The sequence below is a fragment of the Haliaeetus leucocephalus genome, unplaced genomic scaffold (assembly GCF_000737465.1).
Source record: "Haliaeetus leucocephalus isolate CR32 unplaced genomic scaffold, Haliaeetus_leucocephalus-4.0 Scaffold195, whole genome shotgun sequence".
Taxonomy (NCBI): Eukaryota; Metazoa; Chordata; class Aves; order Accipitriformes; family Accipitridae; genus Haliaeetus; species Haliaeetus leucocephalus.
Window position 1 is genome coordinate 8210642 of NW_010972631.1, and position 20923 is coordinate 8231564.

Here is a 20923-nt window from a genome sequence, read left to right on the forward strand (position 1 = left end):
ATAACTCTTGTGCTTGGTATCACAGGTGAAATGGAGACAAGAATCAACTTCAGTGATTCCAAAGTGTAGGTAGGGAGTCCCTGATTTTGAAGTTCATATGTATTACAGGAGGAGAAAGAAAGAATGAAAAAAGCAGAATGGACAGGAACAGGATGAAACCATGCATATTTAGTCAAAGGAAACACAGACGTTTCAAAATTACTAACCTTCGTTCTGACACAAGTTTTTCCTAGAGGCCATTTATCAGCACATAGAAAGCTCAAATAGGCCAGTCTATCTACTCAAATTTGTGCTGAAAGAAAGAAACTGGAATGGTTCCTGTGTATTACAGTAATTGAGTGCATTATTATAAGCAAAAAAAAGGTATCAAAGGTATCAGAGAAATACTAACAGAAAATACTAACCAATAATACTCAGTACCATATGGTATAACCCCTATGTTTGGGGTCAATAGGATGATCAGAATGAATACCCTGAATCCCTGTAACTAAGAAAAGGAAACGGAATGAACTTTTTCAGAAAATAACAGAATCAGATGCTTGTTTGCTCCTAGTTAACTCTATAATTAACTGAAATTAACTCTAAAATTAATAAAAGTATATGTATTATTCTATAATAAGCCAATAATTAATTTGCCTTTTTCTTTGACAGGATTTCATTTTTCACCCAAAGGGAGGCAGCTTCCCCATACAGGTGGAAAAAACCAAAGTTTTGGATTTCAGTCCCAAGAACTAAACTCACCCTTCAATATGCTGCACAGACCATTCACAGTTACACAGCTTTACCAAACACAGTTTGGTTCATCCTTCACAGTTTACCTTTTCCTCTAAGCTCTCAGATCAAAAGAATAACAGTAAATCCTGAGTAGCAGTTCACATAACTTTTATGTTATACAAAAAATATATGCATATACAAAATGCTCAACAGTAGGACAAAGTGGGGGAAAGCAACATCCTCCGCCTGTAACACCATGCCACATTTCAGGCTAGCTGAGTTTTAACTTCAGTTCACTGCATAGCTACATTTTGAAAAGTGGTCAGCAGCTAAAATTAGGGTAAGTTTTTCAAAAGCTCTCAGCACCCTCTTAGACCCTTAAAAAGTGCTCCATGGCCCACAGCTCCCACTGCTCTTCTTGCACCTGCTACCTCCAATGATTTCTGTATGGAAAAAAACCTGACTGCTGAACATTCTTGAGAATTGGTCTTCCATGGAGAAACCTAGAGAAGTCTTGGGTTTCTCTACAGGTCCAAACACTCTCACAGCTCCTGAAATTAAAGCTACCCTGCTTGTCAGGTGTTAAGACTTTTTGAACATATGATCCTAATTCCTCCTTGCTTTAGTATCCCCCTTTTTGTAATGACAATACTCATCTTACTACTGGGCAAATTACTATTAGGACAAATTTGTTGCTATTTTATGAATTAAATGTGCAGGAGAAAGGTAAGCAACAAAGAACAAACAATTAATAAAGTAATGAACGTGAAAATCAAGCAACAGAGAAGACAGAGCATGCTAATAGAAGCAAAACATAATGTCTTGCCAACTGCCAGAGATGTAAGAAAGAACTCAAGACTTAACAGTGTGTGACATCCGTTTCTTCCATGTCTCTTGATAAGTCAAAATGCACATTTCTTTTTTCCTTTTCAAAAACCAGATTGTTATTACAAAACTTTGTACTGGAAATGGCTATCAAATATTATTACTTAAAGGGTGACAAAAAAAGATAAGCTACAGTCAGGAGTTCCATGAATTTAGCCCCAGATTTCCCCATCTTGGCCAAGAGCCTGCCACAGGAACAAGAGCAGTATTTCTAACATAGAGCCGTTTCAGTGCAGGCTATGAAGAAATCAATTTTTATTTCTAGGAATCCTCTATTTCAACTGAGTAAGAAATTATGATTACAATTATCCTTAACTTTGAGTTAAGGATAATCTGACCTCCCTGCCTTCCTCCACCCCCCCTTTTTTTTTTTCCTTTTTTCCTTTCTTTCTTTTCTAGACTATTCAACCCCAATCCATCCCACCTTTCCTTACACATCATGTTTTATAGATCTCAGTCAATCTCGTCGCTCTCCTGAGAACTCCCTCCAGCACGTTCACAACCTTCTTAAGGTAAACTAGAGAAAGGGCTTTATTAGGATTTTAAAGGAGAATTCAGCCACATATCTTCCGTGACATCCCCATTTATATGGTTACATATCTCAGTGAAATGCTGGATTTCTTGGCAACAGTATGACTTTTTTCCCCACTCACGCTCATCTTATTTCATTTGCATATACATGTATGCACTGTACATAACTCCATGAACACAAAACAGATTTCTTACTGCCCAACACTGATTTAACAAGCACTTACTTACAGCTCCATAAGCACTGTAAATAATTTCAGCTACTCAAAAGCACTGAGTATGGATAGAATTGAATAATGTTAGCACTGACCAAAATTCTGAAACTAGAGCCATTTTAGATTATGTTTTTGTTAAAATCTGAATCAGATTTAGATCCAAATTATTGCACAAGAACTAGAAGATAAATTGGAACTAATTCCTAAGAGCTAACAATCTTCCTAGCAAGGGTATTTTACTTTACACTAAGTTAAAGCTCTGCCACATTTTTAAACAAATTCAGCTCTTTTTAAAACTCCATGCCCAACTCTCCACACAAACAGATGTTAAAATATGCTAGCAGATGTTGCAGTACAACTTGACTTGCCTACACTCCACATTTAAAATACCTCAGTGAAAACACTTAGCTAAAACCATTTAAAACCAGCCTCCTCTTTCCTATAGCCTTCTCCTGATGTTTTCTTTTGGTCCATTTATACACACTACCGCACACATGTGGTTTGTCTCTTAGCCCAAAAGGTACCTTCCTTGCCAGCAATGCTCTAGCACTTGGAAGACATCACCGGGGCAGGGATTTAATTTATGCTCTCCTTCCCCTGGAAGCACCCTCAAGCATGAGCACCCAAAGTGGCACAGGAGACACCAGAGGAGGATGGAGGAAGGGGTGGGATCCTCTCCTCCTGGAGCTGGGCCAGCACCGCCACATTCGTCTGCAAACCACAGCATCCCTTTCTCCTGCTGACCCCCAGGTCTACTCCTCCTGGTCACTACACCCCCCCTGCTTCACACCTGCACATACACCAAGATCCCAACAAGATCCCTGCCCCTAACACTTTCTAACGAGAAGGGTAATGTCATAAGAATGAAACCAGGTTGTTCTGTCCTGTAAGAAAGGCATTATGAATTAAACAATCATGTCTTCACTGAAAGAAATCAGAATGTCACCTCAGGAGGTTTTTTCAAACAAGGCTCCAACTCCACCATGCTCTCCTCACTCCCAATTAAATCCATTAGCAAGTATACAAAGTGAGTTTTACTTAGCTTTTTACCATTTTGCTAACAATATGCAAGTATCAGACATATTTTCAAGCCTAAGCAGTGTGAACAAAATACACATTTAGGCAAATATGAACAATGAGTAAGCAAAATGTGAAACCATTAACTCATCTGTTTACATAAAAGTACATGAGCAGCTTTCAGTACCTCCTCACATCATTCCGATTTCCAACACTATTTTATCTTCCAGTTTCGGACTGCATGACAGACGCCTAGAATAGCTCTTGTATCTATCACGGGATCAAAGAAGTTACATACAACCTCATCTGGACACAAATCTACTAGTTCTGTGCAAGTTCTTCATTTTAAACTTTAAAGAAAACATTTTTTCTCAAACTTACTCCAAATCTAATTTGCGTTCTTCATTGGATGGCAGTAGGCAGAAGCTGTTTTCAGTTTTAAAATGAGGTCTGGATTTCATTTGTAATAGTCTGGTTTATGTTATTCTAGCAAGTCTTTGAAGCAAGTATGAATGCAATTTATGCCTTCTAAGAGGACTCCTTTTGCCTTGCCAGGACAGTGTTGTCACTGGAAACTCAATCCACCTAATGTTCAACTATTACCCATTTCAGAATAAGGAGTCCTACAGCCTGTATTAATAACAGGATGAAAATTACTATCAGCAATCAGTAATAGTGTCCTGTAAAGGGTGTAGCTTTTTTTTAAAAAGAAATTTGAGATTACCTTTTTGGACACCACTAAACAGTTCTTTCCCTAGATTTACTCCAACATGGAAACAACTCAACATAAATCCTTGGGTCCTCCACCAAAGAGGCAAAATCCCAGTGGACTGCAAAAGACATTTATTTTTTTGAAAGAAAGTATCTCCAGTGCTTGTGAATTATTTTGTTCATAATTTTGAAGAAATACATATTCAACAGTTACATTAAATAGCAGGGGATGTACTACCTAAATTAGCTTGCTTTGTATTTATGAATATCACTTTTAGAAGGTTTTTTGTGCTCAGAAGACAGGGTAATGCAATCCTAAACAGTATTTCTATGAAATGCAAATGTTAAAAAGTAACTTTTGCACAGTATCTACTTTATATGTCATTTTGGGCTATTGATTTTCAATACAGTCTTATCTATCCTACCTATAACTTACGTTTCTATGGGACATCATTTTCTTTTAAACATCTCTGTAAGCTGTTTTCTATAGAAAACTTCTATTTTAGTTGTTTAATATAGAACTGAAAATAGTACATCTTTATTACTCAGTTGCCATTTGCTTTATATTGGCACTCACCAAATGTGAACATTAATTTTATGATATTGGTTTTTCTTGGTAACGGTGTTCAAAGTTAAAAACTTTACTTGCAATAATTCTATCTTTCTAGCTCTACTTTGGCACCAGATTTCCAACTGAGCTGATATTTAGATAAGACAGGATGGATTCCAGACCCTCCTGGGCTTATAAACTGAATCACTACAACTAGGGACCTGTGCAGTATCTCTCCCAAATTACAAGTAAAGCACTGAAGGAATGGTGGGTGCAACTCTGTTTGTAACAATGGTGCTACATCGCAATGAATGGGATTCTGACCTCGGTTACAACAGGGGCATTTTTTAATTATTTTTATCAATTGTTTCAACACTATGCCCTTTTACTATGGCATTTTTTTCTTTTGAAATATCGAAGGATTTTTAAAAGATTTTCTTAGGCAATAAAATTTCCTGCCTTTCCATCTACCCTTTTGAAATAGTGCAGATTTTTTCAAGTACTGACGAAAATTTAATTCTAAAAATAATTGGATATTTTACTACCAAAAATGTTTCTGCTTTCTCATTTGTATTCACATTTCTTAGCTCTTTTTCTGTAATATAGCCCCAGCTTCAAAGGCTTTCCAATTCTTTTCCCATGACAAGGATTGCAAAAGTCGTATCAAGATCAAGCAAAAAAACATTAACAGCTACATCTCACAGCTATTTAATTAATAAATATATGTCTGTAATTAATGTTTTGCATACACACACATATATATACATATATATACACACACACATATATATATATATATTCTGATTAATAACACAGTGCTAGCTTACTGACAAGTAGAAATAAGGTCTCAAGTAATGCTCAACAATGTTAACCAAGTATTGAGTTGGCAGCAGTCAGACAGGACCCTAACATATTCCTATTTATAGTTTTTATTCAAATAAAGTGAGGTAGCACTCTGATATAATAGAGACCAAGGCCTCCACTGTCTAAAGGATGAGTCTAAATATCTGTCTCAGAGGTACCCAAGAACTTGATTCAGTTATTGAGAACATAAGCAGTTAGCAACATTTGAAATCCTCTGGTATAACACTGAAGGAAAAAAGTCCAACCCTTAGTGGTTTAACAATACAACAGGAAATTGGTCAAAAGCTGAGATCAGTGTCATGAGCCTGAAAGCAACTATTGAAAGGTTTTACTTACAAAGGACCACTATAGAGCAAACTATATCAACACATTGATACCAGTATCAATGACTTTCAGCCTGGACTTGACTTTCACATCAACGATCTTCCAGTTTATAACGATACCCCTTACTGAATATGGGAAGTCCTTTCTACTTCATAAGCAACCTCAAATTGATGTAAATAAAACAAAAGCAAAAAACAAAGATGGAAAGGAAATGCTATATTAGAGACTGCTACTACCAACAGAGGAAGTCAGAGAAAATTACACAAACCCAAATGTCAGCATAAAACATTGCCACAAAACAAGGGAAAGAGACATGTCCTCTTAGAAAGACTAGTTGAGACTGGAAGGGACCTCTGTAGGTGTCTAGTTCAAACCCCCTTCCTCAAAAGCAGGGTCAGCTAGAGCAGATTGCTCAGGGCCTTCTCCATTTGAGTTTTGAGCACCTCCAAGGATGGAGACTGTACAATGTCTCTGTGCAGTTGTTCCAGTGCTTGACAACCCCCACAGTCAAAAAAGTGAGGGGTTTTATGTCTAAGTGGAATCTGGATTAAGATTTCAGGGGCATGATAATCATGCCTCTTTAAAAATGAGCAGAAAAGCAAGGTTCCATATTTTGAATAGAAAAGTTCATGCTCAGAAAGCTAAAACAAGTAGCCATTCAGATGGGATAGAAGAGAAATGTTGTTTCCTCTTATATGTATATCTGGAGATCTAGGGGGTGTCAGGAGACCACAACATCAGATAAAGACAGATAGACAGGTTAGCGTATATGAATCAGACACGTCAGGAATCAGCGCCAGGAACTAAAAGATGATGCAGACAAGCTGTTGGCATTTTGAGTATGAACACCGGCAGAAAACTTTCAAGTTACAAACACAGATAATTAAACTAAAGAGCTAAACGCTACTTCCAAAGACACAAAAAGCCTTCAGTTCACTGTAGTGTCACTTAAAGACAAATTAGGGTTCTAAGACAGTTGGTACATTCTACCCTAGTCTTTTCTGACAATGTGTATTTTATCTATTCACCATTCATGAATATGATTAGCTTCCTCAGCCACAAGAAAGGCTTTGTTTAAAAGCACACAGTGTATGACACTTATTCCTTACTGTTGAGTGTTACCATGAACAGATGAAGACAAACTGAAATAACAGACTTTAAACATACTTGTAAGCTTGGGAGCGAATTCATCTAGACAACAAGTTAGGCAATTCTCATTTCTTTCCTATATAACACTCCCCTTGCCCCATATCCTGTCCTTGTTGACAACTCTGGCAGATCCTTGATATTTTATTAAATGAGGTAAAATTTTGCATATCTTAAGACTGAGGTGTCAGTAAGATTATGATGCTTTATAATGGTTTTCTCAGATTGTTACAGAACTCACTTTCCATTTCAATTCATTCACAGAAAATTATTCTGCATGCAGACAAAAGGATGAAGCAATGACCAAGGAGTACAGATATCATCGAGAGAATAATCTAGAACCCTTAAATTCTGTCAGTTCTGTCATTTCTAGATGAAAGAGGGAAGAGAATGAGAAAGAAACTCATGAGCTGATGCTACCTGTAAGCAGCTCATCTAGAATTCAAAAGGAAACATTGCAAACCAAGAGTAAACAGGTATAAGACACTTCTCGGGGGGGGGGGAAGAAAGGTAAGGGGAAAAACAAAGGGGTATGTTTTAAAAAAAAAAAAAAAAAAAGAGGCAAAAGAGAGAGAAAAATACAGATTTTTTTTTTCCCCCAAACCATGGCCATGTGCATAATATACATAAAGGTCCTTACCTTTTTCACTGACACTTTCACTTTCTATCTCCACATCTTCACAGCTAGTATATTCTGGTGTTGATGCCCCTTCTTCCTCTGAGCTACTAACTGACATCTGCCTTTTCTTTCCGCCTCTTTTTGCTCTATGAGGCTTTGGAGGGGATGGCCGCACTGATTCCGACTGGTCAGAGCTAAGGGAATCATTCCTTAGCATGGTCTCCATTTTCTCCCGCTTTGCTTTTCGCATGAGAATAGCAGAGCTAGGATCAAGGCGGCTCTGTTTTTTAAAGGAATCGTGGTTCTTGTACTCTACGTGTTCTATAGGAACTGGACTATGCCTGGGAGTTGGTGGGCTATGATTAGTTAATTGTTTAGAAACAGAAATTCTTACATCACCTGTTCTGTCTATAGAGTACGACCTCTGAGTTTCCACAAGAGATTTTCTGTCCTGAGTTCCCTGTAATTGTGAGCGTTTTCCTAATTTATTCTCAGGTACCTCCGCTTCCTCCATTTCTGTATGTGGCAAAGCTACATCACTGTGCCTTCTCTCATGCCGTGCTTTAGAAACTTTCGCGTGCATGCGCATCTGCTGTTCCTCAGGATGTGGTTTTACAGGATATCTTGCCAGATTGGGGTCACTCCTGTAACGGGTATGATATTCATCTTCCTTCCTTTGTTTTTCATCATCAGGCACTTTGCCCTCCTCAAGTTTCTCTGGCAAGTCTGGGTAGTCCTGTGACTTGCCTTTCTCCAGCCTTCTACCTTCGTGCCGTTCCTTACGCTCCCTGTCATCTGCTGGTCCTTCTTTTTGAAGTGAGGTTTTTGGCATACGCTTACGCTCACTCTTTAAACCTTTGCCATTCTGGTCTGAAACCAACATTGCCTTCTTCCTACAATAAAAAGGAGTACAATAACTTGAAGAATTGAATGCAAAATAAAAATACTTGTGTACACTGTTATGGTAAATAGATTATAAACCAGGATAAGCTATGGCAAAACATATAGAAAGGTACTGGATCCATTAACATGAATTAAGTCTATTAATCCTTTCAGCAGTACTTTTATTTTCCAACAGCAAACAGCTTCCTAAGTCCACAAAAACACAAATTACAGATGGTCCAATTCAGTAAAATCACAAGAATATTAACATGGATAAATGCAGATAAAAAGAATTTACCCACGTAAGTAGGAAGACTCAAAGCCATCTTTGTAGTAACTGCAGCACTATGACAGAGTATTGGAGCATGTTCTCCATTTTTCTGGCAGCCGTTAGAAGGGTTACAGACTAACCACACAATTCACTTCAAGCACCCTGACAGTACAGATATAAACACTACCAAATGGCGTATCTCCCACAATAACATTACAGAAAGAAGGAATATGGATATAAAAAAAATGCAAAAGAGAATATATCCAAAACCAATAATATTTGATGTAGTTTGCTTTATCTTATTAAAACTCTAAAAAGAAGTGCCCATTTCATAAGTACATAAAGAAAAGAAAATAGACTCCTTGAGATAATTTAATGGCATTCCCTTCTCTGGTAATAAAAGGGGATGAAAAATGAAATTTATTTCTCTATACAGCTGAAGTACAAAACAATGAATAATGAAGCTGCATGAAAATTATGCTCTCTCCTCTTTCATCTTCTGCTTTGGGAGAATAAGCAAGCCAAAGAATCATAAAATCCCCTTATACCAGATATTTTTATTTCTCTCATCATTCCAACTGCCCTTTTGTTTACCAGTTCACATATGAACCCATCAATTTTGAAGAAGGTTGAACACAGCTATACACTGTATTTGAGATGAACCTGCACCAGGACGAAGTCACTAGGACTTTGTTTTGTGGCAGTGAATCTTCCCTTCCAGAACTGATAAGTCTTCAGATTACACATCACAGATTTTCACAGATGCATCCAACAGGACAGGCAAAGTTGGATATGATCCAAGTTGAGCTCCTGTCTCCTTTTTCTCCATCTCTTGTTCCTCCTGAGTTTTTGGCAATAAATGAGACCTGAGTTTACCATAGATGCTCTCTATTTAGAACCCTTGGACTTCATTTGAAAGTCTCAGTGACAAGTAGAGAACATTACTATTGTATAATTAATACAACCATCTCACTTTTGGACAGCAAAGCAGAACTAGAAAGCATTTTGCTGCTCTAAAAGTGTCCTTCAGCTGAGTGATGACTGCTCTGGGGGCCTTCCCAGTGTTGGGGGAAAAAAGTCAACAGAATTAGGGGAGGGCACCATGTGTTCATTTACATCATACATATACATAACACTAACCTGAGTTTTGGTACAGTTAAACCCAGACAGACCTCACCCACACAGTAAGTTACTAGCCACTGCTCATTATCCATTTTCAACTTCAATAGCTATGAAAAAAAAAAACCTCATCAACTGTTCTGGCCAAGGGAAAATGTTCTATGGCAGACTCTCGTTTTGTTGCCACAGGCTCCCTCCTCAAGTACTCTGCCATCTGCCAGGCAGCAGCCAAAAGAACAGCAACCGCTTCATCACATTAGCCTCTCTTGATCTGCTACTCCTCAACCTGTTCATTACAATGACTACAGCTCAGAAATTTACTCATTTCCTCACTTAAAATATAATAGTGTGCTTCTGGTTGGCTTTATTCTTGCATACAGCTTGCTCTGAATTCAAGATGGTACTATTGCTGTTCTTCATGAATGTTTACTTTGCAGGTGTAAATGAGTTTTTAATAGTTCCTGGTTTATTATTAAAAATAATACAATCATTGATAAAAAGATAACACATAAGGATATCTGACAGAACTCCACAGGGTGGGTTTTTTGTTTGTTTGGGGTTTGGGGGTTTGGGGGGGGGGGGGGGTTCAATTCTAGTACATTATTTCATGAAGTTAAAGGCTTGCTCTTTGTTTAATAACTTTAAAATACCTGCCAATTTTAAAAGTTACCTACAATTCTATATTAAAAGCGTACACCAAAATGCATTGAAGTACATGGAAATACCCCTAAAATACAATTATTATTTTTTTTCCTCATTTCTGTTGCACAGACCAAATCAGCCAACGTATTTTCTAATGAACATTTATGCTTCCCTGGTCAGTAAATCAACTCTTTGTTTTTATACAGTTCTAGACACACACAGGGCCCAGCTGACAGCCTTGTGTAATATTACTGAACTAGCATTTATAATTGTGAGGCTCTAACAAGAGAGAAAGCATTACCTCTCTCTTGGAGGTTCACTTCTAGACCTTGATGAAACTTGCTTTTGGTCCAGGCCCATAGCTGGCTGTGATACTTCTGCTCCTTTCCTACGGTCGGGCTGGACACTGGAAGAAGAGATTTCCTGTGATGAGGCAGTTGCTGTACTTAAGGGAGTCTGTGATCTCGATCGCTCTTGAAGTCTCGCTTTCTTTTCTCTCAGTGCATCCGAGCTTCCACCAGTGGCCGTATCACTCAGTGCTCCGTCCTGGCTGGGCGAGGGCTGCGGTCCACTTCCAAAAAACCACGCTCCAGATTTCGTTAGGATTTCTTGTTGCTTTCGACACAAATTGCATACCCACATAACCTAGTTGAAGACAACAAGAAGTGTCAGTGCAGCTACCCTTCAGACCCTGAAATGCATGCTCACTATCACAGAGCAGGTACAATCTCTCACTCTCCTCTAAACTGGCAAGGTTGGTGCTCATGACACGACCCAGAACATGCTTCTCCAAGCACTGACTGCACTGGCTAGAGCCAAGCATCCTACAGGCACATGCTATGTGAGCTTCTCCAAAACGTGCTGCCGATACACGTCAGTCCTACCTGTAGCAATGCCCCCCCAGCCCAGCCCTAGCTTGCTTCTGAATTAACACCGATGTGTTGATGCAGCTGGGGGGTGGGTTGGGCTGTTCTCCTTGGTGTGGATCACTGTCAGGACAAGCCTACCAGACTGTAAACTGGACTTGTACCTTGGGTGGCAGAGTCCTGCCCAGCTAACTCCCAACCTCTGCCACCACAGAAAACTGACAGGGTATTTCCCTTTAATTAATTTTTCCTCACGTAACATAACTCAACATTATCCTGCAAATAAATTCAGCATTTACTGTGCATGGTTTTAGCTATATCCACAACAGCTACTTACCAGAGATTCAAGGTAAGACCTAAAGAAACCTACTAATAGAGAACTAAATGCACCAATGAAAAGAATGCAAAAGAACCATATTTTGTACTACTTGAAAATGATCATTTACCATCTCTTTGAGTTATAGCTGTAAATAATAAATAAAACAAACATGTGTCCCTTGCAATCACAATTAAGCTGTGTACATAAACGGTGCTTCTTAGGTTTTTTGTTTTTTGTTTTGTTTTTTTAATTCCAGATACACAGGTAAACAGGAGTAGACACAGTAAAGTGAGACTCCATGTTTCAAGTCTATACAGTACAAGACAGTCTTATGTCCAGGAGTAAATCACCAGAGAAAAATAAAAGGTTAATCAGGACTCTAAAATGTGTGAACATTTAAGAAAAGATTGAGACAAAGACAAAAGGAGGTTTGGGGCAGAAGAACAAAAAAGGCAAAAATGCATGAAGAATATACAAGAGGTAGGAGTTTTGTCAGAAATAAAAATAGAGATGAGAGGAAACAAAGTTGACAGCTAACAAGGAAAATGGTAAGGAAAATCTTGCAGTTTAATGTGGAAAGAAGTAAAAGAATGGGTAAAATTGTAGAGAAGGTAAGAAGGATGACAGAAGTTGGAATGAAAAATATGCTTAAATTATTTTGTGTAAACACAGGAATGATGCAACAGTTGCAAAATTATACAATACTTAAAATTAGAATGAACAGAAAAAACAATCACTTCAGGGCAGAAATTGCAACAGGACAAAGCTCTGGTACCGAGCTCTCTTATTCTCTAGCCTGGGGAGGAAGTGCATGGCTTACACGGCATGATGAAAATTTTAGGCATTTTACATATTTAACGTAATTAAGATTTATTTAAAACACCCTAGAATAGACTATCTGCTTAGGTCTGAAGACTACATCAAAACTTCCAATACCATTTCTGCATTGTTTGACCAAACTACGCTGAGAAGACATCCAACTTTTCCCTGTATCTGGATTGTGCCTTTATCAAAAGATGACTGTTATATTTCTTCCATTTAAGAAGGATAATGCCTATTAAAATTTTATTTAATTAAAAAAAAAAAGAAAAAACCTACACTTATTCCAACAGTGGCACAAACATGTATTATGATAAAAACAGATAACCCTCAGCAGGACAACAGGAACAGCAACTTTGACAAAATAAATGCTAGTCCTTCAACAGAAAAATCCTTTGATTCCAAAATGTCTTATTTCTTTCATCTAGTATACCTCAGAAAACAGAGATTCAGTTTATCAGACTATCTGTACTAATAGGATAGAGTTTTAGTCTATCTGGTATTATTACAACTATTTAAAAAACCAGCAAGACTAAAAGGAAAAAACACCACATTTTTAAATGTCTTTATAGACTCTGACACAACTGTTAGCTCATTAGACAGCAAGTATGTGCATGCACATGTGTCTGTGTATAAAAATCTATGTCAATGCCATAAACCAATCATTAATGAAAAATATGTCATTGCCTGCATTTTATCAGGTTACAGGGAAAGTTGAAAAAAGGGTTAATAAAGAAATAAATCAACTAGAGTTTGTTTAAAGGAAGGAAAAGGAATACTAAAGTAAAATTTAAATATTCTAATTAAATTACATATGTGTATATGTATACAAGCCGATTTAAATCTGTTACCATCTTTACACACTTCATTTACAATTTAATATACTTTATACATATTTTAAATGGTCAAATATGCAATAAACTTCAAGAAATTACCATTAACTTACATAATCATCTTTGATATTGTAATTAATTTTATGCGAAGTATTATGAGATCCAAACAAACAGGAATAGCTAATGCACAAATAGACACAGAAAAATACAGAATACAGGAAGAAGAAATACTAGACCTGTAAATTCAAAGTCATTTTCTTACAGCTGTCTTTAAACACGGCAGTTTGGACACAATACATACCAATCACCAAAGATTACACATGCAGGAAATCTGCATTATACTCACATAGAGGCTACACTATCATCCCTCTTTAGGAATCTCTTCAGGACTTAATAAATGCTACATTTGCCTTGAGATATATTCAGTCCAAAAAGGAAAAATAATAAAAGCTTTTCTTTAAGAGGAAAAAAAAAACGAACAAAACAAACAAAACTCGAGGTGACAGAAGAGTTTCAGTGACAAAACTGTATATTGAAAAACATTTTTAGAGAAGTATGTGGAGCAAGCAATTTAGCAGCATGCAGGAATTATATCCTGATTGAATATACTGGGACGTGTTCCAAACTAATCTAAAGTAAAGCAGGTCTGTGTAATAACTTATCTTAACAATCCACAGATGTTAGGCAACCAAACAAATGCTCTGATGAAGGATTACAGTTCTCTAATGTGGCTTCTGGACCTCCACATGATGCAGCAGTAAAATGAAGTGTTAGACAATTTTACTATGGCCTGTCACTTCAAAAATAGTTTCTGTTTACGCTTTTCTGGATGGTGAGCTCTGATGCAGTGCTACAGTAAGTCATTCAAGACATCCAGAGTCTGGTGTTTGTTGTTGGGTTTGTTTCTGGTTTATTGCATCCTTGCACAGGTCAATGCATATCCGCACATGAAGCTATTAAAGAGAACCAGTAAAGGGGTGCTCCTCATTCAAAGGGTTCATATGCGTGGCTCTGGAAAAATGTGCATTTTCACAGCATAGCAAAGGGTTCTGGGCTTTACTGCTACATAACAAAAACAAAGTGGCACATACAGGACTCAGCATAGGTGGGTCAACAGTTCCCACACAGATTCACGTGGAAACTTGACAGGTTGCGTGTAAACATGCTAGAAGGATCCCATGCTTGCCTTCACGTGGAATACAGGGTATTTCATTCACAGAAAAAATATTCCTCAAACTTACTCTTACAGGTACTGTTGAATGTGATCCACAATGAGTAGGAACAGTATTCCTGTACTAACACAACATGAAATTCCAACTTGAAAGAGCCCATAGTAAATAATACATACAACTATACACACAGAGAAAAAAAGCATTTTCAGTTACAAAAATAAGAACACATCTTCATAATTACATATTTCAAAACTGCATTTTAGGATGCAGAAAAAAGGCTTTTTTCCCAATTCAAACCTGGAGACTTCCAAACATGCACTGGGAAGCTGAAGTCACATTAGGGGGGACTCAAACACTATACCAAATTTGTGTGACACATGCCAGGCAAAACTCAGGCTGAGGTCAGAGCAAGTTCCCCAAATCCTTCACCCAAGCCCGGATTCTGAGGAGGCTCCACAAGGAGCACACTCCATGCTTCATGAGTTCAGAAATTGCAAACCCACAGTTACAGTGACCCCCATGCATCCTGCTTCATCTCTGTACAGCAAATTAGGTAACGAGTGTGCTAATACAGCAGGCCACAAGCTATTCCTTACTAAACCTTCATGCTATGTCAATTATTTCCCTTCTGAAGGGTGTATACACAACATCTTTCCAGTTTATTGCTTTTGTTAACATTCCTTTAGCCTCCACCTTCTACACACTTCTAGAAGACACTAATTATTTCAGAGAGATCCCATTAGGCAGACCATCTTCTCTGCCTCAGGCACCATTAACTTCAGCAGAGCTCTTCCACCATCCTACAAGTCATCTCTTGAAAGTCAGAGGGAAGAAATGTTATCAATTTGCTCTTACAAAACTATTCATTCACAGAATTGTTAGACTGTGTATCACTTAATGTTTCTTGGAAAACATAAAAACATGCAGCAAACCATGAAATTAGCATACAGCATTGCATTTATCTCTTTTGGTATATCAAAATGAATTCTGTAATAAAACCCTAGCTAAAGTGTCATGGTGGCTTCACTCCATTAAAATATGAATAAATGAAGGTGAAAATCTACTTGAATCCTCACATTAGCCCAAAATCTAAATAAGTAAACAGCTCTACCTTTCTAATGAAAATGTTCTTGTGAATCCAAGCTTTCATTAAATGTATTTTTCAAAATTGTACAGACAGCTGAGTTCATCCAATGGCTCCCAGTCACCAAAAGGGAAGGTCTTCTCCCCACCTCCCTTCTCTCTTGCTCTTCGTTCTCCCTGTCAGGGTTTGTCCTCTCCCTTCCTCACTCCCACCTTCCCCATACTACATACTCCCTCGTATCTTCTCCTTCCAGGAGCCACTTGCATTTAAAAACATAGTAGAAAATTATCTGTATTTTTTAATTGGTTTCATTTTTTTGTCATATCTATTTTTCTCATGGAGGGGTATGATGAGGAGTGAAATCATGTGGCCAGGAACAGAGGCAAATGGGGGGAGAGGATGTTTTCTCTATGGCAGTGGCTCACCATCTCCTGTTAAACTACGTCTTGAAATGACACCAACAGTAGTACATTAAACTCGCACAGGAATGTTTTTGAGCAATGAAGCCCAATGACATGAAACAACCTGTATCTATGCTAAGATCTCTGCTCTACTTCAAAGCAAGGTGGCTGCATACAAATTGCCTCCTGGAGGCGAGCCTCAGAGCACCCCAACTCCCAAACCACCAGGAAGAATTGATGAGAAGGTGCTAGTGGGCAGAAGACCAAGAGCATGCCAAGCAGCCTTCTGTCAGTTTACTAGCACAGGTACTCTAACATCTAGCAATAGTCCCAGACTGGGTTTAATTTGTTAGTAAAGAAGTTGCCTAGAATTCTAGGTTCTGCTTTTTCTGAAGCCTCTCCTCTAGCTTGAGGGTTCAAAGGGACAGTACAGTTCTTTACCGTTCTCTCCTCTAAGCAGGGAGAGGACCACTTTGCCCACGCTGATGCTCATCAGACATACAAGGCTCAGCCATTTCAGGACTGGGATATTAAAGCCATTTTAGCACTCTCTGTTCTTCCATTCCTGTGCAGAGCAGATTTTCTTCATAACTTAGGTTGTCAGCTTGATATTTTTATCCCAGTTTGGCAAGAAAATGAGGTTTATGCTGACAGCTGATTGGTTTCTTCTCCCCCTTTCTCCCCACACCCTCCAATAAATGTTTTAACCCACTGGACAAATGCAGTAAAATTTTGCACAGGCATGGAAGTTTTCAAGGGATTATATCCTTAAAAGTTTCATAAAATAGTTCCATAAAAGCCCTATAAATATCTCATCAGTGCAATCTTTTATTGGCATCACAGAATCTACATAGCAGTTCAACCGCAAGACATGCTCATAGGGAACGAGGCCCCACTGCTCACAGAACTGCATGTCACCTTCAAGTCTGCGGTGCCATTTACATGTTTGACTGAGAGCATCCAGGAGGGATGTTTAAAAGCCCGCCTTATCAGAATTTTCCACTTGCACTAGAAAGCCCACTTCATACTCTTTTCCTGCTCGCCTTTTATAGTTAACTGAGATGTTAGCTTTCCAAATCCGATCCTATGTGTACAAATAAGGATGAAAGACGCTTAAATTTTTCCTGTCTACACTATAGACTATAGGCATGGCAGGTATTTAAGTTTGCATCCAAAGAGAATCCACTCGCTTTCAAGCAGACACAACAACATAAAATGAAATCCTCTGCCTAGTGAAAGGCTAGTGCCATTAGACATAAGTCAGCGTATCCCACCTGGATGCCACGTGGCACTTAAGAGGGCACAAGCCTGCGACAGGAGCTACATCACAACTGCCAGCCGTATGTACATGTCTTATGTACTGCAGGGCATCAAAAAAGGCATCAGATGCCTGCTTTTAGGCAACTGAACACACAGTTTACACATTGATCCTAATCTTATTCCTGGTCTAAGTTTCTAAACCCACAATTACAAACTGCCAATAGAAGGATGCAGAAAAGGTGCAGTGGAGCAATGATTCAAGGAGTTAACATCAAAAGGGTATTTTATGCCAGTTTTGTTGACACTGCCGCTAGCAACAGCGTTACTAGTTATTTTAAGAAAAAAAATAAAAAACAACCAACTTTCTTCACACACCCTGCTGCCAAAATCTCTCAGCTACAGCTGCCAATCTTTCAGAAAGCTCCCAACAACTTCCACAAAAATTAAACATTCTCTAGAATAATCCTGCAGCAAACTGAGTGTTGGAAGTGGTATATTCAGGCAACTATAAAGTTACCATATGAAATAATATCTCTAAAACAGCACACAGCCAGGTTTCAGTCACTATTGCAATGTACTTCTCTGAGAAAGCCTTCGGACTTCAAGGAAGAAACCAAAATTGCTAGTGGAGAAGTCAGGTTTTGTCTGAAAATTCACACCAGCAAATTTACATACTGTAATTTGAAATATTCTCCCCCTGCAAGTTTGTTTTTTTCTAAATCTACTACACAAATCGATTGATTAATACACACCACTAAAAACACACTACAAAAATTGTACTGTAACTGTGACAGTTGTGACCTTCTAAAGCAGGACTATAGCTTGGACAAACTATGAAACCTTGCACCTGAACTTCCTTGCAGCTCTAGTTTTAGGTCTACTTCTAACTAAAATGATCAAAATTTACAAACTTAGACTTTGGAGGGAAAAAGGAGGGGTTAAAAATCAATGAGAATTTATCCTGGCTGGTTAAAAAAAAAAAAAAAAAAAAAATAATCAAAAGAGACCCAGGAAGTACTAATTGTTTGGGCTGATTTGCCCAGGCTTGAGAATTTCTTTTTTGGAAAGAAAGCAAACCCTCAAGAAAAGTTTACAGAGCATCAGACAGTACAGGCTTTATTTATCCACAGGTCATCATGATGAGCCTTAGACCACTTTTTTTTGAAACTCAGCAATACCAAATATCCCAATGGCCCTGTATTTAAGCCTACCCTATTTAAAATCCATTTTCCATATTGTTACGCTCACTCATTCCTCACTCATCTTGTCCACACTACCCAGTTTCACCCTCAGTATTTTTATTTCCTCAGCAGCGGAAGAATTCTAAGCCCCAGCAACAATCACAGCTTCAGAAAGCTCTGCTTTGGTCTCACTCTTTCCTCATAGATGAGTTTCTTTTTCAGCTTCATTTCTCTTGCCTGAATTTCCTTCACTTAATTTATTTCTGATAATGTAGGAGTTGTGAATTGCCAGTCACATTTGCTGTAACATCGATCTCCATTTTTCATAGACCATTGAGCTACACTAGAAATCAGTCTCTCATAGATAACTTTTGTATAGTCTCCTAACCTTCTTAAAAACAAAAAAAAAGTTTTGTCTAACTATTTGAACATTTGGCTGTCTTGATAAGCCACAGAAGCATCAACTGTACTCCTCTTAATCACTTCATGGTTTCCATAGTTACAGATATACATGGAACATAGAAATAGTTTTTTTAAATGACAGAAGTCTCACAAAATAAGGTAAATGGCATGAAACAGCTTATAGTCAGGACTGATATAAAATTTTAGTTGTCCTTCAAAAAACAGAGACAACTCACCAGAAGCTTTCCACTCCATTTATCCACTAATATATTTACAAACTGTGGTAAAAATATACAAATGCAGTGCATGAGTGTGTACATAATCTCTGCAGGAGCTTGCACTACACCATTACTTATGTTTCTATACTATTCTTTTATATAAATATTCTTTTATACAAACTGTGTCAAAACAAATGTAGTAGAAAGGCAAGAGAGATTTTTTTGTTTGGTATACAATGGAAAATAATTGATGACAAAAGAAATTGGAAATGTGTAGCTGTAGAGAAGTTGTAAAGAAGGTTAGTCAAAACAGAAACACAGTTAAACTGCAGAATCAAATTCCTGAAGTAAAAAAAAAAAGCTCAAGGAAGGAAATGCGAGTGGGTCAACTGATGGAGGTCATAAGGGACTTGATGGGCATGAACTGGATTCCAATTTTGTATTCTCAAACACACACACACAAAAAAAAAACCAAACTCAAAAATAGTGTTACAGACTCTCCATCCTTGGAGGCATTCAAAACCCAACGGGACACGGCCCTGGCAACCGTATCTACTTGGGCCTGCTCTAAGCAGGGATTTGGACTAGAGGATCTCTAGAGGCCCCTTCAAACCTCAACCACTCTGATTTTGTATGGAATAAAGCACTGAGAAATTTAAATATCTTGGCCCAATGGTTCTTCAACTACGTTAGGTATTACTATGCTTGTAATACTTTACTGCTAGGTCTGCCTCTTTTTTGTCTCACTATCCACGTAGGTTTGTGCCCTAAAGCAAACAGTACATAAAATCTGAGTAGTTCTGACTTGGAGAGGCACTTTACTCACACAAGGGACTATGGAAAGCCCACAGCATATTGACCTATTTTCTTCCAGGAGCACACAACAGTCTATAAGCATAGACATTTCCCTCAGCTATCTGAGAGCTTTGGATTACCTCCACCAAATGCTGGTGGAGCAACTGTGTGTTTGAAAGCTTCCAATATGAGTTACTGACAACCAAGTCTTATATTTATCAGATTTATATCTATATATCTATGTATCTCCATCTCCAGAGATTTCAGAGATTAAGTCTCTCTATCCTGTGTTGTAGTAAGGTGTTAACAGCTGATGGTGTTCCCTCTAGGTTTGAAAGTGATTGCCTAAAACTTGTATTTGGTGTTCCCAACCTGTGAAATGCATGTCACCGTTGTGTTACTCAGAGAAACATACTGGCCTTGACAGCGGCTAGGAGCATGGGGTTACCAGGACATCTGTTCTGGGCCCCCCTGTCTGCCAGGGACAATTCAGGGGCAAGAACAACGGACACAGGAGATGAGCAAAGCTTACAGAGACTGCTTGGATCCATAGGAAGACAGTGGAGCTGAGACTAACAGAGCGCTATGCAGACACGATGCAGAAATCCAGGGGCTGTGAGGAAGAAGAGGATCATTACTGGCTGTGTAAATAGGGATAGAAGGCAACAGAGGACGGCTGGCAGTTCAGGAGTATTCCCAGTGGGAATGAGCTGAATATACAGTAGTGACAATCATGCTAGGACAAAGATTTTTATGGATGACATAACTACCTGCCCAGGGAACGTAAGGGAGTGCGTGCAGCACGTTTGGATCTGTCAGTTCAAACAAATGCCCCAAAAACACTCTAGTTGAGAGGACAGAAAGCGTATTTTTGACATATTGCAGGATAATCTCATCGCAGTGATCTCTGCTGTGCAGCTTGACAGAGGCTTCCTCTGACCACTTTGATTAGCTTTCCACTCACAGGGAATCGCGCTGGATGACTATCAGCTCTGCTTACCCAGAATTCCCCTCTGTTCCCCACCAAATCCTATGCTGGGAGGTTCTGGCTGCTGAGTTTTGCTTGGAGCTCCCACAACCCCAAGT

General features: G+C 38.4%; 1 protein-coding gene across 3 annotated transcripts in view; it reads right to left on the reverse strand.

Moving 5' to 3' along the window:
* RIMS1 (regulating synaptic membrane exocytosis 1) overlaps positions 1-20923 on the reverse strand; it is a 336006-nt gene that overhangs the window by 173771 nt on the left and 141312 nt on the right. For 2 of the 3 annotated variants that reach the window (XM_010565784.1, XM_010565783.1), the window contains 2 exons: positions 10789-11132; positions 7595-8466 (listed from right to left, as the gene is read on the reverse strand). In XM_010565784.1, coding sequence (XP_010564086.1) covers positions 7595-8466; positions 10789-11132 — 1216 coding nt within the window. Of the gene's footprint in view, positions 1-7594; positions 8467-10788; positions 11133-14565; positions 14620-20923 lie in introns of all 3 variants that reach the window. The other variant, XM_010565782.1, reaches the window with a different exon arrangement.